Below are 18073 nucleotides of genomic sequence, written 5' to 3'. Positions count from 1 at the left end.
TCTCGCTACGAACGCCAAAGATGTGCGGGTTAGGTTGATTGGCTATGATAAATTGACCCTTAGTGTTAGGGGGATTAAATACGTGGGGTTACGGGGATAGGGTGGGATATGTGTTGGTGCAGGGGTTACGGGGATCGGGTGGGATATGTGTCGGTGCAGGCTTGATGGGCCGAAATGGCCTCTATCTGCACTGTGGGGTTTCTGTGATTTCTGTGAACATACCATTTGCCTTCTTAACCGCCTGCTGCATCTGCATGCTTACCTTCAGCGACTGGTGCACAAGGACACCCAGGTCTCGTTGCACTTCCCCTTCTCCCAATCTATTGCCATTCAGATAATAATCTGCCTTCCTGTTTTTGACACCAAAGTGGATAACCTCGCATTTATCCATTTTATATTGCATCTGCCATGCTTCTGCCCAACCTGTCCAAATCATCCTGGAGTTTCTCGGCATCCTCCTCACAGCACACACGCCTACCCAGCTTTGTGTCGTCTGCAAACTTGGAGATATTACATCTAGTTCCCTCGTCTAGATCATTAATATATATTGTGATTGGTGGGGTCCAAGGACCGATCCCTGCGGTACCCCACTAGTCACTGCCTGCCACTCGGAAAAAGACCCGTTTATTCCAACTCTTTGCTTCCTGTCTGCCAACCAGTTCTCTATCCAAGTCAGTACCTTGCCCCCAATCCCAAAGCGTAGTTGAGGGCAAAATTGGATCAGCCATGATCTCATTAAATGGCGGAGCAGGCTCGAGGGGCCGAATGGCCTACTCTTATTTCTTATGTTCTTATTTCCTCTGGCGGGGGAGTCCAGAACAAGGGGCACAATCTTAAAAATAGAGCTAGACCGTTCAGGGGTGATGTCAGGAAGCACTTCTTCACACAAAGGGGAGTGGAAATCTGGAACTCTCTCTCAAAAAGCTGTTGAGGCTGGGGGTCACTTGAAAATTTCAAATTGAGAGTGACAGATTGTTGTTGGGTAAGGGTTACAGAACCAAGGCGGGTCGATGGAGTTGAGATACAGATCAGTCACATAGAAACATAGAAGATAGGAGCAGGAGTAGGCCATTCGGCCCTTCGAGCCTGCTCCGCCATTCAATGAGATCATGGCTGATCATCCAAATTCAGTACCCTGTCCCTGCCTTCTCCCCATATCCCTTGATCCCTTTAGCCTTAAGAAATATATCCAACTCTTTTTTGAATATATTTAATGAACTGGCCTCCACCACCCTCTGTGGCAGAGAATTCCACAGGTTCACCACTCTCTGGGTGAAGAAATTCCTCCTCATCTCAGTCCTAAATGGCTTACCCCTTATCCTTAGACTATGACCCCTGGTTCTGGACTCCCCGGCCATCAGAAACATCCTTCCTGCATCTAGTCTGTCCAGGCCTGACAGAATTTTATAGGTTTCGATGAGATCCCCTCTCAATCTTCTAAACTCCAGTGAGTATAAGCCCAATCGACACAATCTCTCCTCATACGTCATTCCTGCCATCCCAGGTATCAGCCTGGTGAATCTTCGCTGCACTCCTTCCATGGCAAGAATGTCCTTCCTCAGGTAAGGCGACCAAAACTGCACACAGTACTCAAGGTGCGGTCTCACCAAGGCCCTGTACAACTGTAGCAAGACATCCTTGTTCCTGTACTCGAACCCTCGTGCTACGAAGGCCAACATACCATTTGCCTTCTTAACCGCCTGCTGCACCTGCATGCTTACCTTCAGCGACTGGTGCACAAGAACACCCAGGTCTCTTTGCACTTCCCCTTCTCCCAATCTATTGCCATTCAAATAATAATCTGCCTTCCTGTTTTTGCCACCAAAGTGGATAACCTCACATTTATCCACATTATAGTGCATTTGCCATGTTTCTGCCCAATCTGTCCAGATCGTACTGGAGTTTCACGACATCCTCCTCACAGCTCACCCTCCCACCCAGCTTTGTGTCGTCTGCAAATTTGGAGATATTACATCCAATTCCCTCGTCCAGATCATTAATATATATTGTGAACAGCTGGGGTCCTAGGACCGATCCTTGCGGTACCCCACTAGTCACTGCCTGCCACTCGGAAAATGACCCGTTTATTCCAACTCTTTGCTTTCTGTCCGCCAACCAGTTCTCTATCCAAGTCAATACCTTGCCCCCAATCCCATGTGCCTTAATTTTGCACGCTAATCTCTTATGTGGGACCTTATTGAAAGCCTTCTGAAAGTCCAAATACACCACATCCACTGGTTCTCCCTTATCTATTTTACCACGATCCAATTGAACGGCGGAACAGGCTGGAGGGGCTGAATGACCTCCTCCTGTTCCGATGACGGGGGGTATTCATCTATTTAAATAAAAGCCGCCGGGGATTCAGAGCAAGAGGAAGTAAGGAGGGAGATGGGTTGGAGCCGGGCGGTTGACAGGCTTCCTGCAACTGAGCAGCGAGGGCGTCAGTATCAGGCGGGACTCTGTACCTCCCTCTGTCCAGCCTTTCGGTCCATGTTTACAGGTTACCTCTTCCTCCTCCTGCGGAGCGGCACTGATCTCCACATCCCTCGCCCAAGCCGAGCCGAGCCCGGCTATGTTCAGTTCCAAGTCCTCCGCGATCTTGCCATCCTACTTCAGCGAGTGTAGCGAGGCTGACAAGCTGGATATCAGCACCAAAGTGCAACTGCACGGAATCCTGTGGAAGAGACCGTTCGGGAGACAGTCTGCTAAATGGTCCAAAAGGTGACTTGTTCTGTTCTGTCGTTTACTCTCCTCTCGCCACCCACACACACACAGGCTGAGTGTTTGCAGCATTTTCTGGTTTATTTTCTCTCTTATCTTGCCTTGTTTTTGATTTTTGTTATGTTTTATGTATTTGTTGTTGATGTGTGGGTGCCGGGTGTGTGTGTTTGTCTGTTAGCGGTCAAACTACCCGGTGATTCAGTGCGGCTGAAATCTGCGTTGCTTTGCAGTCGGCATTGGGCGATCTGAGATTTATTTGCCTGGCTCGCCCGGGTTGATTCTGTGTTCAGAGTGTTCTGCCTTTCAAACAATTTACTGCCCCAGAGTTCGCCTATAGCAGAGTTTATTATTTTTTGCGGGGGGTGGGGGGGGACGAGATAGTAAGACCCAACTCCCCTTTTCAGTTATTTTTTTTGTTGTAATCAAATGATTTCCGCACAAGTTTGAATGTAAACGCCCGATAACCGGCTCGATCCGCGGCTCCAGGGCGACGACTTGCCTCAATCCTTCCAGTCAGTCACTCCGTCACCAGCGGAGACCAGCCGGCTGACAAACAACGCCCCTTTTAAAAATAAAAATACGCTGCATGATGTGCGAACTAATTCTACAGCAACTAGATCACAAGCTGAAAGTTAATAGTGTTCCAAAGTTATTCATTTTACAGCTGTAGATATGTCGGGTCAACGCCCGCAACACCCATTTAAAGAGAATGGTTATTAGTGTTAAAGTGTCTGCATGTTTCTACAACAAATAACAGAGATATTTCACGTGTTATTAATGTGGTTAACACAGAGTCCACATAGAGCTGAATGACTGGTAGCCCCGCTAGCTACAAGTGAGACCGAGTGTGAAATGTGTATCTGAACTACGGAGTTGAATTGTTGGACTGCTCAGTATTAGTTAAGGAGGTGTGAAATTTCTCTCCTGTTTTATTAAGGCGATAAATCTTTTATAGTGGAATCTGCTAGACCATCTTGTAGTGATCCCTGGTTGTAGCGATCATCTGGTAGTGATCCCTGCTTGTAGAGATCACTTTTTTTTCGTTCCTGGGATCTGGGCGTCTCTGGCAAGGCCACCATTTATTGCCCGTCCCTAATTGCCCTTGAGAAGGCGGTGGTGAGCCACCTTCTTGAACCGCTGCAGTCCGTGTGGTGAAGGTACTCCCACAGTGCTGTTAGGGAGGGAGTTCCAGGATTTTGACCCAGCGACGATGAAGGATCGACGATATACTTCCAAGCCAGGATGGTGCGAGACTTGGAGGGGAACTGGAGGTGATGGTGTTCCCATGCATCTGCTGCCCTTGTCCTTCTAGGTGGTAGAGGTCGCGGGTTTGGGAGATGCTGTCGAAGAAGCCTTGGCGAGTTGCTGCAGTGCATCTTGTAGATGGTACACACTGCAGCCACTGTGCGCCAGTGGTGGAGGGAGTGAATGTTTAAGGGGCTGGATGGGGTGCCAATCAAGCGGGCTGCTTTGTCCTGGATGGTGTTGAGCTTCTTGAGTGTTGTTGGAGCTGCACTCATCCAGGCAAGTGGCGAGTATTCCATCACACTCCTGACGTGCCTTGTAGATGGTGGAAATGCTTTGGGGAGTCGGGTGGTCAGTCACTCGCAGCAGAATACCCAGCCTCTGACCTGCTTTTATAGCCACAGTGTTTGTGGCTGGTCCAGTTAAGTTTCTGGTCAATGGTGACCCCCAGGATGTTGATGGTGGGGGACTTGGCGATTGTAATGCGGTGGTTAAACTCTCTCTTGTTGGAGGTATTCATTGCCTGACACTTGAGTGGTGCGAATGTTACCTGCCACGTGTCAGCCCAAGCCTGAATGTCGTTTAGGTCTTGTTGCATGCGGGCATGGACTGCTTCATTATCTGAGGAGTTGTGAATGGCACTGAACACTGCACAGTAATCAGCAAACATTCCCACTTCTGACCTTATGATGGCGGGAAGGTCATTGATGAAGCAGCTGAAGATGGTTGGGCCTAGGAAACTGCCCTGAGGAGCTCCTGCAGCGATGTCCTGGGGCTGTGATGATTGACCTCCAACCACCACAACCATCTTCCTTTGTGCTAGGTATGACTCCAGCCAGGGGAGATTTTTCCCCCCCGATTCCCATTGACTTCAATTTTACTCTGGCTCCTTGAGGCCAGATTCGGTCAAATGCTGCCTTGATGTCAAGGGCAGTCACTCTCACTTCACCTCTGGAATTCAGCTCCTTTGTCCATGTTTGGACTAAGGCTGTAATGAGGTCTGGAGCCGAGTGGTCTTGGCAGAACCCAAACTGAGCATCAGTGAGCAGGTTATTGGTGAGTAAGTGCTGCTTGATAGCACTGTCGACAACACCCTCCATCACTTTGCTGATGATTGAGAGTAGACTTATGGGGTGGTAATTGACTGGATTGGATTTGTCCTGCTTTTTGTGGACAGGACATGCCAGTGTTGTAGCTGTACTGCAACAGCTTGACTAGAGGTGTGGCTAGTTCTGGAGTCTTCAGCAGGGATGTTGTCGGGGTCCATAGCCTTTGCTGTATCCAGTGTGCTCAGCCATTTCTTTATCACGTGGAGTGAATCGAATTGGCTGAAGACTGTCTTCTGTGATGGTGGGGACCTCTGGAGTAGGCCGATATGGATCATCCACTCGGTACTTCTGGCTGAAGATAGTTGCAAATTCTCCAGCCTTGTCTTCTACACTCACGTGCTGGCCTCCACCATCATCGAGGATATTCATGGAGCCTCCTCTTAGTTTTATAATTGTCCACCACCATTCACGACTGGATGTGGCAGGACTGCAGAGCTTTGATCTGATATGTTGGTTGTGGGATCAATTAGCTCTTTCTATACCCTGCTGCTTCCGCTGTTTAGCATGTAGTCCTGTTTTGCAGCTTTCCCAGGTTGGCACCTCATTTTTAGGTACGCCTGGTGTTGCTCCTGGCCATGCTCTTCTGCACTCCTCACTGAACCAGGGTTGGTCCCCTGGCTTGATGGTAATGGTAGAGTGAGGGATATGCCAGGCCATGAGGTTACAGGTTGTGGTGGAATACAATTCTGCTGCTGATGGCCAGTTTTGAGCTGCTAGATCTGTTCTGATTCTATCCCATTTAGCACGGTGGTAGTGCCACAAGATCCTGCAAATCCATTGGCAGGATGGGCGCACCAACGTCAGTGTTCTTTCTCAGGCTAACATCCCCAGCATCGAAGCTTTGACCATGCTCAATCAGCTCCGATGGACGGGTCACATTGTCCGCATGCCTGATACGAGACTCCCAAAACAAGCACTCTACTCGGAGCTCCGACACGGCAAGAGAGCCCCAGGTGGGCAGAGGAAACGCTTCAAGGACACCCTCAAAGCCTCCTTGAAAAAGTGTAACATCCCCATCGACACCTGGGAATCCCTGGCCCAAGACCGCACAAAGTGGAGGAGAAGCATCCGGGAAGGCGCCGAACACCTCGAGTCTCTTCGCCAGGAGCAAGCAGAAGCCAAGCGCAAGGAGCGCACGTCAACCCAAGCACCCCACCCACCGTCTGCCCCACCTGTAGGTCCCACTTTAGACTCATCAGTCACCTGCAAACTCATTTTTAATGTGGAAGCAAGTCATCCTCGGTTCCAAGGGACTGCCTAAGAAGAAGTTCCACACAACACAATGAAGGGTGTCCTCAGTGTGAAGACGGGACTTGGTCTCCACAAGGACTGTGCGGTGGTCACTGCTACTAATACTGTCGTGGACTGATGCATCTGTGACAGGTAGTTAGGTGAGAACGAGGTCAAGTAGGTTTTTCCCTTGTTGGTTCTCTCGCCACAGACCCAGCCTGGCAGTTATGTCCTTCAGGACTTGGCCAGCTCGGTCAGTTGTGGTGCTACTGAGCCACTCTTGGCGATGGACATTGAAGTCCCCCACCCAGAGTACATTCTGTGCCCTTGCTACCCTCAGTACTTCTTCCAAGTGGTGTTCAACATGGAGGAGTACTGATTCATCAGCTGAGGGAGGGCAGTAGGTGGTAATCAGCAGGAGGTTTCCTTGCCCACGCTTGACCTGAAGCCATGAGACTTCATGGGGTCCGGAGTCAAGGTTGAGGACTCCCAGGGCCACTCCTTCCCGACTGTATACCACTGTGCCATCACCTCTGGTGGGACTGGATATATTCTGGGATGTTGATGGAAGAGTTTGGGACATTGCTGAAAGGTATGATTCTGTTAGTATGACTGTCAGGCTGTTGCTTGACTAGTCTGTGGGACAGCTCTCCCAATTTTGGCACAAATCCCCAGATGTCAGTGAGGAGGACTTTGCAGGGTCGACTGGGCTGGGTGTGCTGTTGTCGTGTCCGAAACTGGTGCCGAGGTCGATCTGTCCGGTTTTATTCTTATTATATTTTTTCGTAGCTGTTTGGTACAACTGAGTGACTTGCTAGGCCATTTCAGAGGGCAGTTAAAAGTCAACCACATTGCTGTGGGTCTGGAGTCACATAGCGGCCAGACCAGGTAAGGACGGCAGATTTCCTTCCCTAAAAGACATTAGTGAACCAGATGTTTTTTTTTACAACAATCTGATAGTTTCATGGTTACCATTACTGATGCAAGCTTTTTAAATTCCAGATTGATTTATTAACTGAATTTAAATTTCCAGCTGCCGTGGTGGGATTTGAACTCGCGTTTAACTGGATTATTGGTCTAGGCCTCTGGATTACTAGCCCAGTGACATAACCACCATGCCAATGTACTTTTGTAGTGATCCCTGGTTTAGTGAACATCTTGTAGAGATCACTGGTTGTAAAGATCATTTTGTCGCAATTCGTGGTTGTCGCTATCCCCCGGTTGTAGCGCTTCCCCCCCCACCCCCCAGTTGTAGCGATTTCCACCCCCCCCCCCCCGCCCCGGTTGCTGCGATCTCCCCGGTTGCCGCGATCCCCAGTTGTAGTGATCATCTTATACCGATCTCCGGTTGTAGTGATCACCTTTATAGCGATCCCTGGTTGTAGCGATCATCTTGTCACGCTACCCGGTTGCCACAATCCCCGGTTGTAGTGATCATCTTATCGCGATCGCCCTGTTGTCGCGATGGCCTGGCTGCAGTGATGCCCGGTTGCAGTGATGCCCGGTTGCAGTGATGATCTTGCAGTGATGCCCGGTTCCAGTAATTATCTTGCAGTGATCCCCGGTTCCAGTGATCCCCGGTTGCAGTGATCCCCGGTTCCAGTGATCCCCGGTTGCAGTGATCCCCGGTTCCAGTAATTATCTTGCAGTGATCCCTGGATGCAGTGATCCTCTTGCATTGATCCCCGGTTCCAGTAATCCTCTTGCAGTGATCCCTGGATGCAGTGATCCTCTTGCATTGATCCCCGGTTCCAGTAATTATCTTGCAGTAATCCCTGGTTGCAGTGATAACAACAACAACTTGTATTTATATAGCACTTTTAACGTACAAAAACGTTCCAAGGCACTTCACAGGAGTTTTATAAGATAAAAAACTTGACACTGAGCTGCATAAGGAGAAATTAGGGCAGGTGACCAAAAGCTTGGTCAAAGAGGTAGGTTTTAAGGAGCATCTTAAAGGAGGAAAGAGAGGTAGAGAGGCAGAGAGCTTAGGACCTAGGCAACAGAAGGCACGGCCACCAATGGTTGAGCGATTATAATCAGGGATGCTCAAAAGGGCAGAATTAGAGGAGCGCAGATATCTGGGGGGGTGGGGGGGGGGTGGAATTGTGGGGCTGGAGGAGATTACAGAGATAGGGAGGGAGAGGCCATGGAGGGATTTGAAAACGAGGATAAGAATTTTGAAATCGAGGCGCTGCTTAACCAGGAGCCAATGTGGGTCAGCGAGCACAGGGGTGATGGGCGAATGGGACTTGGTGCGAGTTAGGACACGGGCAGCCGCGTTTTGGATGACCTCAAGTTTACGCAGGGTGGAATGTGGGAGGCCGGCCAGGAGTCCATTGGAATAGTCAAGTCTAGAGGTAACAAAGGCATGGATGAGGGTTTCAGCAGCAGATGAGTTGAGGCAAAGGCGGAGACGGACAATGTTACGGAGGTGGAAATAGGCGGTCTTAGTTATGCCGCGGATATGTGGCCAGAAGCTCATTTCAGGGTCGAATATGACACCAAGGTTGTGAACAGTGTGGTTCAGCCTCAGACAGACGTTACGGAGAGGGATGGAGTCAGTGGTTAGGGAACGGAGTTTGTGGCGGGGACCGAAAACAATGGCTTCGGTCTTCCCAATATTTAACTGGAGAAAATTTCTGCTCATCCAGAACTGGATGTTGGACAAGCAGTCTGACAATTTAGAGACAGTGGAGGGGTTGAGAGAAGTGGTGGTGAGGTAGAGCTGGGTGTCGTCAGCATACATGTGGAAACTGACACTGTGTTTTTGGATGATGTCGCCAAGGGGCAGCATATAGATGAGAAATAGGAGGGGCCAAGGATAGATCCTTGGGAGACACCAGAGGTAACTATGCGGGAGCAGGAAGAGAAGCCGTTGCAGGTGATTCTCTGGCGATGATTAGATAGATAAGAATGGAACCAGGCGAGTGCAGTCCCACCCAGCTCGACGACGGTGGAGAGGCGTTGGAGGAGGATGGAGTGGTCAACCGTGTCAAAGACTGCAGACAAGCCAAGAAGGATGAGGAGGGCTAGTTTACCTTTGTCACAGTCACAAAGGATGTTATTTGTGACTTTGAGAGCCGTTTCGATACTGTGGCAGGGGCGGAAACCTGATTGGAGGGATTCAAACATGGAGTTGCGGGAAAGATGGGCACGGATTTGGGAGGCGACAACACGTTCAAGGACTTTGGAGAGGAAAGGGAGGTTGGAGATGGGGCAATAGTTTGCAAGGACGGAGGGGTTAAGGGTTGTTTTTCTGAGGAGAGGTGATGTCAGCAGATTTGAGGGAGAGGGGAACAGTACCTGAGGAGAGAGAACCGTTAACAATGTCAGCTAACATGGGAGCCAGCAAAGGAAGTTGGGTGGTCAGCAGTTTGGTGGGAATAGGGTCGAGGGAGCAGGAAGTGGGTCTCGTGGACAAGATGAGTGCAGAGAGGTCATGATGGGAGATCGGAGAGAAACTGGAGAAAGATGCGAGTTCAGGGCTAGGGCAGGGGGGGAACCTTAAAGGAGGTTTGGCCTGGTGGGCTAGGGGAAGGAAGAGAAGTGGCAGAGACAGCTGAACGGATGGTCTCAATCTTAGAGACAAAGAAGTCCATAAGCTCCTCGCACTTGTAATTGGAGGTAAGGGTGGAGGAGACGGAGGTGAGGGGTTTAAGAAGACATCTAGCAGTAGAGAATAGAAGCCGGGGTTTATCTTTGCATTCCAGAATGATTCTAGAATAGTGAGCAATTTTGGCAGACGAGAGCAGGACCCGATACTGCCCTATGTGGTCCAGCCAAATCTGGTGATGAATGACTAAACAAGTTGTCCGCCATATCCGTTCAAGTTTGTGTCCCTTGGGCTTGAGGGAGCGAAGATGAGGGCCGTACCAGGGAGAACGGCCAGTGTGAGAGAGTAATTGTTTTAATAGGGACTAGGGCATCAAAGGTGGTGGTGAGGGTATGGTTGAGCAGATCGGTAGCTGATCCCTGGTTATAGCGATCATCTTGTACTGATCATCTGCTCTGCGGGGTTGTTGAGCATCTGGGCAGTTCAGCTCTTTACTGTGACATTTAGCAGAATGCTGGTTTGAGACTGAACAAATGCAGCACAAAAAGGCTGTGATAGGAGGAGGAGCTCTGGATCAAAATAATCAGCTGTTTAAGGTTCCAGTGAGCACTTAGCAACACAGTTTAGCGGTAGTGTATACAGCACTGGATCACCCCTAGTGATCGGTCTGCTATAGTAACCATTTAACTTTCTGGCCAAATTAGTTGCCAATGCTGGATTTCACGGAGTTTTAAATGGGTTGATGTCCAATAAAATAGCTGTTCTGAGCACTTTCATAGGAACATAGGAACAGGAGGGGAGGCCCGTCAGCCCCTCGAGCCTGACACTCAATTCGATCATGACTGATCTGTATCTTAACTCCACCTACCCTGCCTTGGTTCCTAACCCATAATACCCTTACCCAACAAAAAAAATCAAACTCCGTTTTGAAATTTTCAAGTGACCCCCAGGTTCAACAGCTTTTTGGGGAAAGAGTTCCAGATTTCACTACCCTTTGTGTGAAAAAGTGCTTCCTGACTTCAGCCCTGAACGGCCTGGCTCTAATTTTAAGGTGAGGCCCCCTTGTTCTGGGCTCCCCCACCAGAGGAAATAGTTTCTCTCCATCTCCCCTATCAAATCCTTTAATCATCTTAAACCCCTCAATTAGGTCATCCCTTAATCTTCTATTCTCAAGGGATTACAAGCCTAGTCTGTGTAACCTGTCCTCATAATTTAACCATTTTAGCCCCGGTATCATTCTGGGGAATCTGTGCTGCACCCCCTCCAAGGTCAGTATAACCTTCCTGAGGTGCGGTGGAACTATGTGTTGAGGTTTTGTTACTGATATCACGTGGGTGAGTTTAATCCACACACATTATGGGTTTCATTGTATACCATCCAGCATAGACAGAATTTCAGCCGAGATATCATCTGATCGAACACAATTGGATATTGTTTAAGTGCCATTAGGAACTGGTTTGGTTTCGTTCGGTACAATGTGATATAGTCTCAGTCTGATCTGGCACACTCAACCCTTTTCCTCTTTTCCAGGTTCTTCCTCATCAAGGACAGCTTTTTACTTTATTATGCAGAAAATGAAAAAAAAAACTTTGAGAGCAACAGATACTTCAACATACACCCCAAGGTCAGTAGCCGCCGCTCACATCGATTTATTCGCTGGATAAAGGAAAACTGCAGGCTCCCAACAACTTGGGTGTCAGCCGTGGCTCTGTGGTAGCACTCTCGTCTCTTAGTCAGAAGATCGGGGGTTCACTCCAGAGGCCTGAGCACACAATCTAGGCTGACACTTACAGTGCAGTACTCATAGAGTCATAGAGTTTTACAGCACAGAAAGAGACCCTTCGGCCCATCGTGTCTGCACCGCCCATCCATCCCTGTCCAGTCTAATCCCATTTTCCAGCATTTGGTCCATAGCCTTGTATGCAATGGCATTTCAAGTGCTCATCCAAATGCTTCTTGAATGTTGTGAGGGTTCCTGCCTCTACCACCCTTTTAGGCATTGAGTTCCACATTCCAACCACCCTCTGGGTGAAAAGGTTCCTCCTCAAATCCCCTCTAAATCTCCTGCCCCTTACCCTGAATCTATGCCCCCTTGTTATTGACCCCCCTACTAAGGGGAAAAGTTCCTCTTTGTCTACCCTATCTATGCCCCTCATCATTTTGTACACCTCAATCAGGTCCCCCCTCAGCCTTCTTTGCTCCAAGGAAAACAACCCCAGCCTGTTTAGTCTTTCTTCATAGCTGAGGCGCTCCATCCCAGGTAACATCCTGGTGAATTTTCTCTGCACCCTCTCCAAAGCAATCACATCCTTCCTATAGTGAGGTGACCAGAACTGCACACAGTACTCCAGCTGTGGCCTCACCAGCGTTTTGTACAGCTCCATCATAACCTCCCTGCTCTTATATTCTATGCCTCGGCTAATGAAGGCAAGTATCCCATATGCCTTTTTAACCACCTTATCTACCTGTTCCGCTGCCTTCAGGGATCTATGTACATGTACACCAAGGTCCCTCTGACCCTCTGTACTTCCTAGGGTCCTACCACTCATTGTGTATTCCCTTGCCTTATTTGTCCGTCCAAAATGCATCACCTCGCACTTTTCAGGGTTAAATTCCATTTGCCACTTTTCCGCCCATCTGACCAACCCGTTTATATCGTCCTGTAGCCTGAGGCATTCCTCCTCGCAATTTACCACCCCACCAATTTTCGTGTCATCTGCGAACTTACTGATCATACCTTTTACATTCTCATCCAAATCATTTATGTAGATCACAAACAACAAGGGACCCAGCACCGATCCCTGAGGTACCCCACTGGACACAGGCTTCCAGTCACAAAAGCAACCTTCGACCATCACCCTCTGCCTCCTGCCACTCAGCCAGTTTAGGATCCAACGCGCCAAGGCACCCTGGATCCCATGGGCTCTTACCTTCTTGACCAGTCTCCTATGCGGGACTTTGTCAAAAGCTTTACTGAAGTCCATGTAAACCACACCCACAGCATTTCCCTCATCCACCCCCCTAGTCACCCCCTCGAAAAATTCAATCAGATTTGTCAGACATGATTTACCCTTGACAAAGCCATGCTGACTATCCCCGATTAATCCTTGCCTCTCCAAGTGGAGACTAATTTTGTCCCTCAGAATTTTTTCCAATAATTTCCCTACCACAGATGTTAGGCTCACTGGCCTGTAATTCCCTGGTTTATCCCTGCTACCCTTCTTGTATAATGGTACTACATTAGCTGTTCTCCAGTCCTCTGGTACATCCCCTGTGGCCAGAGAGGTTCTGAAAATTTGTGTCAGAGCCCCTGCAATCTCCTCCTTTGCCTCCCACAGCAGCCTGGGATACATCTCGTCCGGGCCTGGGGATTTATCCACTTTTTGGCCTGCTAAAACCGCTAGCACCTCCTCCCTCTCGATGCTAATATGTTCAAGTATGTCACAGTCCCCTTGCCCGATTTCTATGTCTGCATCGTCTTTCTCCATAGTGAACACAGATGCAAAAAATTCATTTAAAACCCCGCCTACATCATCTGGCTCTACACACAGATTGCCACTTTGGTCCCTAATGGGCCCTACCCTTTCCCTGGTTATCCTCTTGCCCTTAATATACTTATAAAACATCTTAGGATTTTCCTTTATTTTGCTCGCCAGTGTTATTTCATGGCCCCTCCTCGCCCTCCTAATTTCTTTTTTAAGTATGCCCCTGCACTTTTTATACTCCTCTAGGGCTTCTTCCGTCTTTAGTCTTTTGTAACTGCCAAAAGCCCCCCTTTTATTTCTAATGCATTTTTGTATATCCCTTGTCATCCAAGGTTCCCTTTGCTTGTTGGTCCCACCCTTGACCTTTACAGGAACATGTTGGCGTTGTACTCTCTCTATTTCCCTTCTGAAAGTCTCCCACTGTTTTGATGTGGATTTTCCTATAAGTAGCTGCTCCCAGTCCACTTTGGCCAGATCCTGCCTTATCATATTAAAATCGGCCTTCCCCCAATTTAGAACCCTTATTTCCGGGCCGTCTTTGTCTTTTTCCATGACCACCTTAAATCTCACCGAATTATGGTCACTGTCGCCAAAATGCTCTCCTACTGATACTTCCACCACTTGCCCGGCTACATTCCCCAGAATTAGGTCCAGTACCGCCCCCTCTCTTGTAGGACTTTCTACATGTTGGCTCAAAAAGCTCTCCTGGATGCACTTTAAGAATTCTGCACCCTCTAAGCCTTTCACACTCTGACTATCCCAATTTATATTGGGGAAGTTGAAATCCCCCACTATTATTACCCTATTATTTTCACACTTCTCTGAGATTTGCCTACATATCTGTTCCTCTATCTCCCACTGACTGTTTGGGGGCCTATAGTACACTCCCAGCAAAGTGCTTGCCCCCTTTTTGTTTTTAAGTTCTACCCATAAGGCCTCATTAGAGGAACCCGCTAATATATCATCCCTCCTTACAGCAGTAATTGACTCCTTAATTAATATTGCAACACCCCCTCCCCTTTTACACCCCCCTCTGTCTCGCCTGAAGATTCTATACCCCGGAATATTGAGCTGCCAGTCCTGACCCTCCCTCAACCATGTCTCCGTGATAGCAACAATATCGTACTCCCATGTGTTCAACAACTTCAGTTCATCCACCTTATTTGCAAGACTCCTTGCATTAAAATAAATGCCTTCCAGCCCTGCCATATTCCCTTTTGCCTTCACATATTTGCTCTGCCTTCCCAGCTGACTTGTTTTTTCCTCTGTATTTGGCTGTAAATCACCCCCTACTATAGCTACACTCTGTACCCCATCCCCCTGCCAAGTTAGTTTAAACCCCCCCCAGCAGTGCTAGCAAACCTCCCCGCAAGGATATTGGTTCCCCTCTGGTTCAGGTGTAAACCGTCCGACTTGTACAAGTCCCACCTTTCCCAGAAGCAGACCCAGTGATCCAGGAAACTAAAGCCCTCCCCCCTGCACCATCCCTTTAGCCACGCATTCATCTGTTCTATCTTCCTATTCCTATACCCACTAGCACGTGACACCAGGAGTAATCCAGAGATTACAACCTTTGAGGTCCTGCTCTTTAAACCTTCACCTAGCTCCCTAAATTCTTGCTGCAGGACCTCATCCCTCTTTTTACCTATGTCGTTGGTACCAATGTGGACCACAACCTCTGGCTGTTCACCCTCCCCCTCCAGAATGCCCTGCAGCCGCTCAGTGATATCCTTGACCCTGGCACCAGGGAGGCAACAAACCATCCTGGATTCACGTCTACGGCCACAGAAACGCCTATCTGTTCCCCTTACTATAGAATCCCCTACCACTATTGCTCTCCCACTCTTTTTCCCCCCTTCCTGGGCAGCAGGAGCACCCCCAGTGCCAGGAAGTTGGCTGCTGCTGCCTTCCCCTGGTGAGTCATCCCCCTCAACAGTATCCAAAGCGGTATACTTGTTTGAGAGGGGAATGGTCACAGGGGTCTCCTGCACTACCTGCCTGCTTCTATTGCTCCGCCTGGTGGTCACCCATTTCCTGTCTTCCTGTGCAGCCCTTCCCTGCGGTGTGACCAACTCACTAAACGTGCTATCCACGACCCTCTCAGCATCGTGAATGCTCAACAACCCATCCACCCGCAGCTCCAGCGCCTCAATGCGGTCTGCTAGTAGCTGCAGATGGATGCATCTCTGGCACACGTGGTCATCAGGGGCACCGGGGTCCCTGAATTCCCACATAGAGCAAGAGGAGCATATCACGGGGCTGGGCTCACCTGGCATGACCTTCCCTTTAATTAATTTACTATCACCAATTAAAAATACCTCTAAGGCGCTTGTATAGTCTACCAACAGTCCCTGCTACACCAGAAAAGACCCTAGTAACTATAAACTACAGAGTTAAAGTTTAAAAAAGAGAAATACTCACCAACCAATCACTTACCTGCTCCCTGGTGACGTCACTCCCTCCGTATTGCCCCTCCGACAGTGCAGTACTGAGGGAGAGCTGCACTGTTTGCTGGGGCAGAACTGAGGGAGCGCTGCACTGTCGGTGGGGCAGTACTGAGGGCGCGCTGCAGTGTTGGACGGGCAGTACTGAGGGAGTGCTGCACTGTCGGAGGGTCAGTACTGAGGGAGTGCTGCACTGTCGGTGGGGCAGTACTGAGGGCGCGCTGCAGTGTTGGACGGGTGTGGTAAACCACTGTTTGTATTCCTGTTTGTCCTGTTTGTATTCCACTGTGTACATGCCTGGACATGCCTTGGCTGACTCCTCCCACAGGTCCTAGTATAAAGGTGACTGCTCCCCAGCCCTTCGTATCCTGGACCGGTCGACCACTCGAGGCAGACCTCCATTCTGTTGTTAATAAAAGCCTTTAGTTACTCTTCTAACTCTCAGTCTTTTATGAGTAATTGATAGCGCATCAACGGGCAGTACTGAGGGAGTGCTGCACTGTCGGTGGGGCAGTACTGAGGGCGCGCTGCAGTGTTGGACGGGCAGTACTGAGGGAGAGCTGCACTGTCGGAGGGGCAATACGGAGGGAGTGCTGCACTGTCGGTGGGGCAGTACTGAGGGCGCGCTGCACTGTCGGAGTGTCAGTACTGAGGGAGAGCTGCACTGTCGGAGGGGCAATACGGAGGGAGTGCTGCACTGTTGGAGGGGCAGTACTGAGGGCGCGCTGCACTGTCGGAGGGGCAGTACTGAGGGAGTGCTGCACTGTTGGAGGGTCAGTACTGAGGGAGCGCTGCACTGTCGGAGGGGCAATACGGAGGGAGTGCTGCACTGTTGGAGGGTCAGTACTGAGGGAGCGCTGCACTGTCGGAGGGTCAGTACTGAGGGAGAGCTGCACTGTCGGAGGGGCAATACGGAGGGAGTGCTGCACTGTCGGAGGGGCAGTACTGAGGGAGTGCTGCACTACCTGAGGTGCCGTCTTTCGGATGCAACGTTAAACCGAGGCTCTGTCTGCCCTCTCGAGTAAAAGCTCCCATGACACTATTTCAAAGAAAAGCAGGGGAGTTCTACCCGGTATCCTTCAACCAACATCCCTAAACAGATTATCTGGTCACTATCACGTTATTTGTGGGACCTTATTGCGTGCTAATTGGCTGCCACGTTTCATACATTACAGCTTCAAAAAGTACTTAATTGGTTGTGAAGTGCTTTTGGATGTCCAGTAACTCACCGAGGTTACTCTGCCAGCCCCTCGTGGCTGCATCGCCTCTGCAGCTGACAAGGTCACATGCAGCAATGTAGTGGGACCTTTACCACCTCCCAAACCCGCGACCTCTATCACCTGGAAGGACAAGGGCAGCAGGCGCATGGGAACACCACCACCTCCAAGTTCCCCTCCAAGACTCCCACAATCCTGACTTGGAAGTATATCGGCCGATCCTTCATCGTCGCTGGGTCAAAATCCTGGAACTTCCTCCCTAACAGCACTGTGGGAATACCTTCACCACACGGACTGCAGCGGTTCAAGAAGGCGGCTCACCACCACCTTCTCAAGGGCAACTAGGGATGGGCAATAAATGCTGGCCTTGCCAATGACGCCCAGATCCAGAGAATGAATTAAAAAAATATTAGCACATAAACCAATGTACGATTCTGAATTTTTTTTAATTTATAAAATGGTTTGGCTGTTGACTGTTTTCCCATGTCGGTTTGCAATTAATTTCTTTATTTGCAATGACTGGCTTTCTGAAATAAGGTTTTACCAGGAAACACCTTAGCTGTCGGCAGACATTGCAAAGAATCCTGGGAGTTTTGCACCCGTGAGTTATTTTTCCTTTTTAGTCATCACCTCATCACCATTAACTCTCTCATTCAATGACACAACTGGTACAAAACTTCTCATTTAAAATCCTTCCATGTTGAAACTATAGTTTTCCAGGGTATTTTCAGTTCCACAGTAGACAGAAGTGTGACCCTATCATCAGACAGCCATTGAGAGTCTCTCTGGTGGCTGCTCCCGTCAGTCAGACATGTTCTCCATCATTCTTCTTCTTAACTGCGTCACTGACTCTGAATCAATGCCAGCACTAGACCCAACAACAACTTGTATTTATATAGCGCCTTTAATGTATTGAAACGCCCCATGGCGCTTCACAGGAGTGTTACCCAACAACATTTGACACCGAGCCACATAAGGAGATATTAGCACAGATGACTAAAAGCTTGGTCAAGAGGTAGATTTTAAGGAGTGTCTTAAAGGAGGAGAGAGAGGCGGAGAGGTTTAA

General features: G+C 49.3%; 1 protein-coding gene across 1 annotated transcript in view; it reads left to right on the top strand.

Annotated features, from left to right (window-relative positions):
• Window positions 1-2389: 2389 nt before the first annotated feature.
• LOC147109672 (pleckstrin homology domain-containing family D member 1-like) overlaps window positions 2390-18073 on the top strand; it is a 55369-nt gene continuing 39685 nt past the window's right edge. Inside the window, exons 1-2 of the mRNA XM_086003758.1 lie at window positions 2390-2721; window positions 11392-11485. Of these exons, the coding sequence (XP_085859884.1) occupies window positions 2573-2721; window positions 11392-11485 (243 nt within the window). The 5' untranslated portion in view covers window positions 2390-2572. The remainder of the gene's footprint in view (window positions 2722-11391; window positions 11486-18073) is intronic.

This window comes from Somniosus microcephalus, chromosome 12 (assembly GCF_052327205.1).
Source record: "Somniosus microcephalus isolate GS21.2 chromosome 12, FLI_Smic_1.0, whole genome shotgun sequence".
Taxonomy (NCBI): Eukaryota; Metazoa; Chordata; class Chondrichthyes; order Squaliformes; family Somniosidae; genus Somniosus; species Somniosus microcephalus.
This window is presented reverse-complemented; position numbering and strand designations above follow the sequence as displayed.